General features: G+C 38.6%; 1 protein-coding gene across 1 annotated transcript in view; it reads right to left on the reverse strand.

Annotated features, from left to right (window-relative positions):
- Window positions 1–11715, reverse strand: part of LOC139717918 (gamma-aminobutyric acid type B receptor subunit 1-like) — a 307083-nt gene extending 295368 nt beyond the window's left edge. Inside the window, exon 1 of the mRNA XM_071629404.1 lies at window positions 10662–11715. Coding sequence (XP_071485505.1) covers window positions 10662–10973 — 312 coding nt within the window. The 5' untranslated portion in view covers window positions 10974–11715. The remainder of the gene's footprint in view (window positions 1–10661) is intronic.
- Between the last annotated feature and the right edge of the window lie 577 nt (window positions 11716–12292).

The raw sequence follows: 12292 nt of genomic DNA on the forward strand, positions 1-12292 counted from the left end.
AGAAACATTTCTGCACATTCCTCTCATATCTGCTCCAATTTTTCCGCAATTTTGCTAGATTACAGGCTAACCAAAATTCCATTTCTGTATATTCTGTCATTTCTGTTCATATGTTTACTAATATCCACCTTCACTGAAAGATAATGTGAACTGCATACTTTCATTTTCATCCATTTAGTTTTGCCCCCCCCCCCCACAAAAAAACAAAACAAAAACAAACCAGAACAATACTATTTCCATTTCCTAAATGGTCTTTCTTTCCATCTCTCAAAACTCTGCCTTCTTTTTTATATACATCATTGTAATTTAGTCAAAATTAATATCGTTTGTATTTGTCACCAACAGTTTTGATTCATTTTATATATTCCATGGATTTTCCTTTTACTACGTAAATCATGGATATGCCTGTTGTTGTGGCTGCAGTTTATTTCTGGGAACTAAATCTTATCATGACAGGTCTAGATTGGGTAGGCTCAATATCCAGGTAATCCTTGGACACACATATGTACTTTCTTATATCGAACAGCAGTAATTATGCAATTTCCATAAACAGGACGTGGGATCGGCAAGCATTGATTCTAATTCATTCAAACTTTAGACCATAATTTCCCCACATATGAATGTTTGTTCGGCTTCTTTTTTTTAACATGGGGTCCCTGCCGTGGGTATAATTGAGTTTTTATTTCTTTATGCTACCGACAAAATTCAGTCATCAAATTGCATTCCAGGTCATGGACCTTCAGGTGTATGCATTAAACCGATCTGAAACCATCCTCATGGTACAGGAATTGCAGGGGAAATATTTCAAAGAGATATAGGTACAGTGGATATTTTGCAACAAGATACATGTATATGTTGCAAAGGATCATATCTCTCTATCTCTCTCTCTTTCCCTCCATCTTTGTCTCTCTCTTTCTCTCACGCTTTCTATCTCTTTATCTCTATCTACCTCACTTGAAAGTGAGAGAGAAAAATGTATTTCATAATATACATGATAACACTATTTCATGTTTCAGTGATTCTTGTCTCCAATGTATCAGGAATATGTAGGAACAATATGTGACAATTACCGCAAACTATACACATAAATTTTGATTTTTCCAGCCAAGTCTCTATCATTATCCTTTTGTCTGTGTTTCTGAAATATGAAATCCACTTCATTCTATGCCAATTATGCTTCCCACAGTAGCTCTGTATTTCATTGTATTTATGTACAATTCCTCAATACATCAATATTCAATATTTATCTTAAAGGTACATACCAGTGCACCAATATCCTTACTTCTCAGAGGTAGATGTCTACAAGTACCAACAAGAATGACCGGTATCATTCTTTTCTTATGAACATGCATTTTAAAAAAAGAGATTTTACAGCAGACATGAAATTGATAATTCTTGATTTTAATTTTAACACCAGAAAGGAGATTTTTTGACATTAAAAAAACTATACATAGATAGTAGGATGACTGTACCTGTATGACACATAATAGTAATAATAATAATAATAATAATGATGATGATAATAATAATAATGATAATAATAATAATAATGAGAATGATAAAAATAACAATAATGATAATAACAATAGTAATAATAATAATAATAATTTATAAAAACAATAATAATCAAAAACATATTTATACAGCACATTTTCCATAAATGTTCATGTTCAAATGCACTGTACCATTGGATTATTAACATTAAACCGTTGAGGACGAGTCCCGTGTATACTCAGGCAGGTGTCTATGGGAAATGCATGTTATATCAAAATCAGTCCGTCCTCAATGGGTTAATGAAACAAGTGAGTTTTCAGATTTTTTTTTGAAGATGATGAGAGATGAAAGTTCTTTTTTTTGTGGCTGTTGCTGACATTCATACAAGTACACATATAATTCCTTCTTTATTTAGCTTTGCTCTGATAATAGATAAGTCATATCCCTCTTCCTAAACATCAGTCATATTTCCCTTCACTGAAAGAAAAAAAACGGCAGAATATGTTAACTATGTGTTCTCGCTGTACTGCGAACATGATATGAAACTGGTGAGTAAAATGTTGGTAAATTTAGACTGATGTCTTTCTACTCTATTTTTTTTTTTACATTCACCACATTTTTCTTTTGTCATTGAACAAGAAATGCTAGGAGGAACAGAAATGCCATAGGATTTGAGTGATGCCTCCATCTCTCAGACAGTCTGTACAAAGTGACAGTACTTCCAAGTAATCATGTAAGATGCATTAGAGGAGATGGTTGATGGCACGCGAGTCGCACGGATGTAGCGTTACATATCATATCGCTCTCCTATCAGATTCTACCACAGAGGGGGTGAGAACGTACCACGTCGATAACAAAGTGTCAGGAAAGGTAAACGTGATGGTGGATAGAGGCTGTTGTCTGCTTGTCTGGAATACATCAACCGATATCCGGCGTATCTGCAGGTGACTGGCCGTCGTCTCTTTCTCGACGGACAGATCGAGAGGACGACATCCTGAAGAAAGGTGTCACTGCCCACTGAAATCTTGGCTACAAACTACCCGAGGGGAAGAACTTGGGGAATCAATTTTCTCCACAAGGAGTTCAGCGCTGTTCACACCTCCGTGCCCTTACCCAGCCCTCCTTATACATAATTCATGAGGTTTGAGGGGTCATGAGGCAACATCCTCTTCTACATTTGTCTTTTCCTCTCCTTCTCCATCTCTTTACATCCTCTTTCTCTTCCTAAATATCTTTCTTTATGTCTTCCCTACTTTATCTGGGTCTCTTTACATTCTCTTTCTCTTCCTGAATGTCTTTCTTTATGTCTTTCCTACTTTATTTGTGTCTCCTTTTCTCCCTGTCCTTTTCCCTATCATTCTTTTGATGGAGATGGAAAATGGGTGAGAGCTTAATCTCGCATGCCAAAATCTGATTAGGTGTCATCAATCCCCTCTCGCAATCACACTTCAAGTGAGCCGACAAAGAGGCCTATAAAAAGATTTATCCACTGGGTGTCCGGCCCGGCCCGTGTGCCCACCAAAAAACCACACAGCCATGTGATAGATCTGACCTGTTTATGCGATTCTCGGACTCTAACTGGATTTTTTGGAGAGGTATATCCATTACTACATGCTCATTATCCATCCCTCCCTCACAGTATCCTTGGGCACTCATCTGCTCCACCAATTCTTGTCCTGTTTCCCCATTTCCTCCTCTTCTTCCTCTGCCTTGCCGCACAACTCTGATCACCTTCGCTATTCCACTCTCCCATCCAATCCTATTCCCCTTCCTCTTCTACAATCACACTCTTCTTTTAGTCATGACATTTCTTTCTCTTTCTTAATATGTCATTTCTCTTTTTACATATTCTTTTTCTCTCCCTGCTTCCTAAACCTCATCTTCTCCTTTAAATTCCTCCTCCAATCCCATCCTGTTCTCCCATTTTCTACTTGCCTTTCTCCAATATCCTGTCCATTCTTTCCAAGCGGCTCTGCAACTCTCTTGTCATCCTTCTACCTTATCCTCTCCTTAATCCACACCACTATACCATGACTGAACACATGGGATGCCTGGACTGCTGCAGAATATTTCCCCAGACTGTAAATCATCAAATCTCCATTTGCATCTATAAACAGAAACCCTGATGAGCAGCAACTTTGTAAACATTGACTCTCCCATGCCAAGACGGAGTTCACAGTGGGACTTCTCTGGAAAACCAGAGCAGTGGATGCAATGTGCATGTCCATAAACAGTCATATTCCACATGAGGCTCGAATGCTAAAGAGAAACAAAGCATGCATTTCAGTTGCATGCCATGAAGAGTGTTGTTTTTGAAGGGAGTGTTTTAGCAAAATCCTTCCTTAAGTAAATTCATCTCAGTCAATGCATGTTACTCAAACCTTTCTTATCATCTCCATATCACAAAACCAGAACTAAGCCTCATAAAATTGTGGAATGATTTACAATGGCTGGATCAAGAGATGGGGGGATGAATTTGCAAACAAGTTTAGGAGCATTTGGGATACATTCGGTGATAAAACAGTTACTCACTTCATAGATTGCTGATCCTATGAATTACTGCAAAACCAGAGATATTTGCGGCATGAAACTTTCGCACATTAGAACAGACGGACTTTTGTGTGGCATGAAACTTTCGCAAATCACCACTAGCATTCAATGCATTGTGAAGACAAACAATTTTGTGTGCATTTCACTTATGTGAATCTTGGCTCCTCACAAAATTTGTGCACATGAAAATTTTGGGTTTTACAGTATGGCTACATGGACAACATGTTTAATACAGCAATTTGTAACATCTTCTGTCCTCAATGGACAAGTCTGCAGCTTGAATGCTGCATACATGCATACACTTTATATATATATATATATATTTCTTTTTTTGCAATTTTGTGCACTCAAAGTTGCTTACCTTCCTTATCAGATAAGACATATCATTCTTCCCTTTTATCTTTCAGGTATTGGTAGCGCCAGTATGACTGTTTTATATTGTGCCCATAGTTGTAAGTAAATTATCAACTTACAGCACATGTGCTCCTAAATGTAACATGGGGCAAAAAGAAAAATTTTAATGTTTAATGAAACCATTGATAGACAAAGGGTATAGTCATGTCACAGGCTGCATTTATCAACTTTCCTCTGTTTGAAACGGCTTTCCAAAGCCCTTTCCAAAGCCCTTTAGTAACGGCTTCCAAAAGAGTTGCGTTTATCAACTCTTCGCGAACACGATAACTGGCCTGCCACTGCACAGCTGCAATGCACAATTCGACCTAAGGAGAAGAGGTCTTATAAGGCGTGCATTGTTCGTAACTCCAGTACAATACTACAAAGCCATCTCAAAACAGCTTTGCATTTATCAACTTCAAAAGGCTTTTACAAACAGGTTTCTGAAAACCTGTTTAGGAAACCTATTTGGAAAGCCACAAATTTGCGGCTTTCGAAAAGGCTTTCCGAAAGGGCTTTCAAAACAGCTTTGCATTTATCAACTCGTAAAAATTCCTTGAAAGCTGTTTGGAAAACCTGTTTCTGCCAAGAAAAAGAGTTGATAAATGCACCCACAGTCACAAATCCAGTTTTGTTCCTTTTTGTTCAAACACCATAGGCCCTATAAAACTTTACATGGGCCATGGAATGTTTTTAAAGAGTCAGGGTGGTGCTGAACAGCTCAAGGGGCACTGCTATTGGCAATGTCAAATATCTGATGTCTTTTAAGAAGAAGAGTTTGTTTTGTTTTAGGTTTTTGTTCAACCCTAACCCTAGCACCCCCTTCCATAGCACATGCTTTATATGATGCTACATACGAGTCTGAGATCAAAGCAATACAAGTCATAATTTTGTCATATTCGAGATTCTATTGTGATAGACAGTGGCCCTAAATTGTTTTCAAGTAGATCAAAGTCTACATTGATCTTCTTCTGGCACTATTGTCACAATGACAATCAAATATGCTATAGCAGTGCGTAGCTCATTACCCTTGAGTTTAACACCAATATTTAAGCGTCAATATTTTCAATGCTGCTTTCTTGCATGAGACACACGACATCTACAACATCAAGGTAAATAAAATCAACAACTATAGGATAATTTGGCTTTCATAATTATTAACCCTCACATGCCATGAGTACCTATTAGATGTTTTACTTCGAAAGTAGTTCATAACATACTAGAAATGAATATTACAGACTTGGTATTAATTTATCCATCATTTTAGCCAAAACCAGGACACATGTGTTAAAGTATGTTAATGAATTTCGACAGCAGTCCATGCCTTAATATTGTAGACATCGGCCTATTCAAATAAACTCTCAGCTTTTGTCCTAAATGGGCGAGAGGCGAGTCATGCCTTTAAAGGTACAGTTTACCATTGGGAGCAGTGATTTGAAAAATGTTTGAGATATCACATTTGACACATATGTGTAGGTCAGTTGTATCACAAAATATCCTATCATGTAAAAATTTTGCAATATAAAGCCTAAAATATGAAGAGATATCAGTATTTTTCTCAATAAGCCATAACTGTAACCAGTTTAGTCTTAAAACATTTCTATTATAACTACTGATAACATTTTGTATATTTAACAATAGTTACTTCACATTTATTATACTGATTCAAACTTTTGCATTGCTTGTTTCTATCCCTAACTCACATTTTAGATCTGTTTTGAAGCACTACAGCCGGGTATTTGTTTCATCTGCAAATGGTATTGTGCCTTTAAGTGAATCACTCATAGGGGAAATCCCAGATGATTTTTATAATTTCACATCATGTAGTACATAAGTCAAGCGACATGTATAGATTTGTGGAATTTATTGTGGTCCATGAGCAAATAAACAAATACTCTGAAAAACCCAAAGCAAATTACACTGAACACGGATGATGACATAGGAGACTCACATATTCAAGGCAAATAGTGCACGATGTCATTCCATGGACGTACTACACACGGACATTCATTGCTTGTTAATTAATTGATGCACCTGTTTCTGTCAAAAGTGGCACAAAAGCATTTCAAACATGCTTTCCTGCTTTGATCTTATCATTACCGCCGACAGCCAGCCAGGATAAAAACAAGACAGAGCTTTGAGAAATCTAAAAACTACATGTGCAAAACCTAATTACTCTCTTAAATCAAGAAAAATGCATGGCAGTTGTAGTGTACATTGGGAAATTATCTCTCAAGTAATTTCATTTGCGAAATGCGCATACTCTACAAGAGAAAGCAACGGCAGGTTGGTTGTGATTTGTAATCTAATTTTTCTTATTTTTTGCACATTGTTCCAGAGTTAACATGGACATTAACCGTAGATGACATATATGTCTTATCATTAAGTCATGTTACATGCTTGTCCACAAGTGTCCACTTCAGTAATTTTCAATTTTGTGATAGGAAAACTGTCATGCTTTCAGATTTGCTGCTCCCTTTCATCGGTGTTTATTCAAAGGCAGTTGAGTCTGAAAAGGCACCTCAGCAAAATAAGGCCGCAATGAGGGAAATGGTTCTTTTGTCAGTGTTGATGCACGATGTCACAATCGTCATTATCCAAGCACCTGAATATACTAATTAAGATGCACATAATCAGGTGGCGGTGGTGATGATGGGATCAAAGAAAGACCTTCATTACTAATCCATCTGTAGTAGGTCCATGATCATTCCACTACAATACAACATGCTTAACAACCTCACCTGTGTAGAATTCATGCATGCTTTCTTCTTTTGTTCTGCTTCCATGAGTACCTAATCCTGCATTCTTATATGAACCTGATATGTCATCATGCTTTTTCGCTGTGATTTATAACAAATTTTTAAATTATTCTTATTCCTTATCCCAATCACTATAAAATCTTAATTCTCTTAACTCTGTACCCAATAAAACCAAGTTATAAATGTTCAAATGCAAAAGTATGAAAATCATCTGGAGTTCTCCTTCAACTTCTCAACATCTCTTGCTGAGCCATTCATTGCTACAACTGTGAGGCACACATTCCATTAGCTGGCATCCACAACTACCCTGTCCTATGCTTTGAGATGGCTGATGGGTTAAAGAACTTTTGATCACAACAAACCACATTTATGAGACGTAACCTATGGTGAAGGGCAAGCCGCAGGCTATATATCTGATCGTAGTCCACATCATAACGTTTCAGGTTTTTACCCTTATCTGTTACTTTCCGTATAAAGCCAGTGTATGGACTGCCTCTCCCCACCCCCCCCCCCCCATCCTACCCTGATCCTATCCCAACCGTACATATGAGTGGCAATGTTACCAGGTCACCCGTGAGTATGCCATCATGCAGAAATAAAAGCAATTTATTGCGGTGGGGTCAGTTCCATTTTCAGAAGTGCATCGGAGTCTATATGGTGACCGACGTGGTGGGGGGAGGTTGAGATTCTGGACGCCAAAAAACCCAAGCTCCCTATCAGGCTCTGTTGATGTATATACTACGCAAACAGTAGGCCCTAAATCATGTCAGGTGGTTGTTGATGTGAGCAGTCTCTCCGAGATGTCGTCAGTGTCGTCGGGAGGAATATTGAATGGCCTGGCAGAGAAAATGGAAGAGCTCTGTCTGCTTGAGGGAAGACATAGGGTCACCGGAGCAAAGCGCCTAGACTAAACCTCTCACACGCTGAGGTAAATTGCACAAATTGATGGTTTCAAGTCATTAAGTACATGTAGGTCTGAAATATCGGGGCAATCATCATAGAATAATTGCCAATATTTCCTTCAAATCTAATAACTCCTATTAAGTTTAAATCCGCAAGTCATGCTGCACGTGGTCAATGTAAAAACAGCTTCGATATACATCAGACCAGCAGTAAGCAAATGGATTGAAATTTTAGCACGATTAGGATGAGTTTCCTTCAAAAAAAAAAGACACTCACAAATTCAATGAAAATTTTGATTTTTACAAAAGAGACCCATATTACAGAATATAACACCATTCAAGTCCTTATATCAGATTTCAAGTCTTTATATTATACCGCTATATTTTGTATACATTCATCGTTTTTTATTGCTCTTAACCGTTTATTCATATTGAACTGTTAGGTTCCATGTTAGATATCTTTTCCTGATCATAATCTAGCTCTAAGTATAAACTCCATATAACTCTCAGAGGGCCCTTGTCTTAAAAGGCCATTCTTACGGTACACAACAGATGCCTTTGTTGATTAATGGGATTATATCTCTCTCATTTAAAGAAACAAAATTCAATGCCAATATGGAAATGATTCTAAAAATCTTGTTCTTACTGGAATGGCTTGTAAGTTGATCCTTAGCATTAGTGTAAACGAACTTTGCTCAGAACTTTCAAATGAATAGATCCACCTTCTCAATGAAATCCAGTTTATCATGCAAAGAAATTAAAACATTGATATCTAAATTTTCTTCAGAAACAAACACAACAAAACTTTATAACTCAAATAAAGCAAGACAATAAATCAAAAGTGAAAGAAAATATTTCATATGAGCACAGCTTGTCATTTCCTCTTTTTCATTTCCTCTTTTTAGCAGTAACACTGGAATTTTTGGCAGTTCTATCGATTTCTTTCTCAGGGGAGACTTGTTCAGCATTAGAACTGTTCAGTAGAAGACATGAATTTGAGCGAGGCAGAACTCCGGTGACAAGACTGTGACAAATGCGTGGTGCTCCGGACGGGATTAGCGCAATTGTCTACACATGCCGGCACACGAACGCAGGACATAATTATGTTCGAGTCGATGTGTCTGTGGGCGAGTCTTGTGGCACGTTCTTGGAATACAGTTTACATTCAGAGACACGATGCCAGTGACAGTCACAAGTTTCTCTGTCACTCCCTGCCAAATGTCTCCGGTTCCCTGGCTATTTTGAAACTAGCTCTACCGACAAGGACATCCATCGGTAGAGGAAAAAATGGGAGGGTGGGACAGAGTTGGGTGAAAAAGGAGCTCAGGCTTATCTTGCATGTATACCCACGGCTCTATGTCCATCTCTTTTCTGTGAGAGGGATTGCTGTTGATGTGGGTTATATGTCCTGTCTGCCTCAAAATGTCAGAAATTGTATTATGCAAATCAGACATCACTCATACTGTAGCACAGATGGTAAGAACAGAATGGTCAAGGAGATTAGAATATGTTTCCTGCACTGCATCAGGTATGGTCTGTTCAGATCACCTATAGGATCTATCTACACTATAATTGCTGGCTGATTCTCATATACCTGATATAAACAATAACTAAATTTACAAAAGTTTGTGTAAGATAATGATTCTACACATTATCACAAAATTGTTCATGAATCTCTGAGAGAGCTCCATTTACATTAATATTGTATAGCTATTGGGGTGACAATCTACACATGCCACTCAGAGTTAAGGGTTTTGTTTACTTCCATGGTAGGTGCTACCATAAAAAAGGTGCAATTACATAACATGATATTCATGTATTCATATTGAACTTTGAGAGAAACATTATGTGAGAAACATTTTAATAATCTTCTCTCAGCAGTCTTTTTCTGATAATACCAACTATACACTAAAAGCCTACGACTAGTATAAGGGAGAAAATGTTAATAAATCATTTTCATGCCATCAATTGCCACTGCTAAATTAAGAAGAAAAAAAGCACAACCAAATAAGGCACTAAGCCATTGGATCTACCAGTATATCCTCTTCCTTCATTATATTTGGGTGCAAAGGGCCCTGGTATTACACGCAATTCTTACTAACACATTGTCCGTGTTGGAAACTATGTTTTTCAAATCAAGATTTAGGACACATCAATTGTCCTGAGACCATGCTCAATGGCAAATCAGCTTTTAGCAAAGACAGAGAGAGAGAGAAAAAAAACCACCTAAATTGATAATAGGGACATTATATCACTTGCGTAGTGAAAAAAAACATTGTCATTGACATTGAAGTCTAATACTTATTATTGAGTCTTTATAATAATGAATAATACTCTTTTCTTCCATATGCTCTTCCTAAGTAAGAGAGTGTTGGCTGGCTTTAACTTGGGCTTGACATCATATAACTTCACACATTTTTCCATTCTTTCTATATTAAAAAAAAAACAACACACACACACACACACAAACACACAAACACACACACACACAAACACACACACACATACAAACACACACAGACAGAGGCTGTAGTACGACTAGTAGTCTATAGTGTGCACTTACCATGCTGTCATTCCAGAGCATGTTAAGGCGATATCCCGGCAAGATATCGGTCCTGTTATTCACGTCCTCGAGGCCCAGCATGGTTGCTGGAAGGCAGCCTTGTCCTCCATTCCATGTTGTGCCCCTCATGGGAAATATCCCGCCGAAATAAAGATCCGTCACCCCGTCGTCTGATTTCAAAGCCGACATGTTCGGGTGGGTCTGTGAGGCATACGAGGACGTGGCCAAACCGCTGGAGCCGCTCAGGCAGGCAGCTACAACCGTTAGCAGAGTGGACAGCTTCCGAGTGGACAACGTTTTCATTCTCCCCATGATGCTTACGTCAATAATGGAAACAAATTTCAGTAAATTTTCGAAAGAGTAAAGAGATTATCATTAACTTCTACAGAAAATGTAGGTAGACCATAAAATTCGAAGATATGGCAACTTGTTTGTAGCGTCAGATAGGGCCTATGGGAAAACAACACCAGAGAATTACTGTATGTACGCGGAAAGCAAGTTACTTGTTTCGTATCTTCTGAAGATAAAAATCTGGTTGGTGGAAAGTCATGCAAATTGAGTTCCTTTGCTTGACGGACCAACTGCGACGTTGCTCACTCAAATGTTAAATTCCGATTCATTTGATAAAAACAAGCGAGTCGGGTTTGTGGTACGAATAAAGCTCATTATTGCCGTAGAGATCTAGGCAGATCCTTGTCATGATAACAGCTAGAAATACACGTGAGTGCGAGTCCGCCCGTTGATTACCGTCGTCTGTCGCGTTCGATGGCTCAGCGAATAAATGTTCCCGCTGTGGTAGTGACAGTATAACAGGTGCATTGGTACCACGCTGATGGTGGTAGCGAGCCTGTGTTTTGTCCCCCCATAAAACACGACTGAAGCAATCCCTTCCCGTCACGCGCGGATTCAGATCCTGTGTTTAAGGTGTCCTACGATGACAGTGTGAGAAAGGAGGAGGAGATACGATCCATTGAGACGTGGTAACCATCACAAGTGCGTCGGTGGCTCGCGAAAAAAACGGACAACCCGTTCCAGTTATTCACATTACGCGTGCCTCGGTACGGGTGATAAAACAGCGCACCGGCTCCGTCGTTTGCGGTATCGAAGGGGCGGGGATTGTGATATCGCGCTTGGCTGCAGTGCAAACCACACGCAGCCAACTCAATTACCAGAATTCGGTTATTGCACCAGTGCACTTATACGCGCTCGCGCTGCGGTTTGCACACCCTGCTACGGTCGACAATGCGTAAAATATATGACCGATATTACGATCACTTTATATTTTAGTCGACATGTGTCTACCCTTATTTCACGACTTTAAAAAGAAGTTAACATTATTAATCAAAGGTTATGCAACTTCATTACACGTGCATGCTTAATCATAAGGAGGGAGGGGGGGGGGGGGCAATGCGGTCGGAAGAACGCAGTCAATACAACATTGGTCATTATCAGAGCGAGAGAGAGCGCGTCTACGAGACTTAAACGCGTATTTTGATGCATGTATAAATGGATCGGGTATAGTTTAATGATGTCGAAATTTTGAATTATTCCTAGCTGTTATTCCATTATCACTGAGTTCCCGAGCATTGATTTGTTGAGCTTATACGAATTACTTTCCTTGCTGCTACGTT

This window comes from Diadema antillarum, unplaced genomic scaffold, assembly GCF_040938485.1.
Source record: "Diadema antillarum isolate AM-2024a unplaced genomic scaffold, OU_Dant_1.0 scf00000085, whole genome shotgun sequence".
NCBI classification, from domain to species: domain Eukaryota; kingdom Metazoa; phylum Echinodermata; class Echinoidea; order Diadematoida; family Diadematidae; genus Diadema; species Diadema antillarum.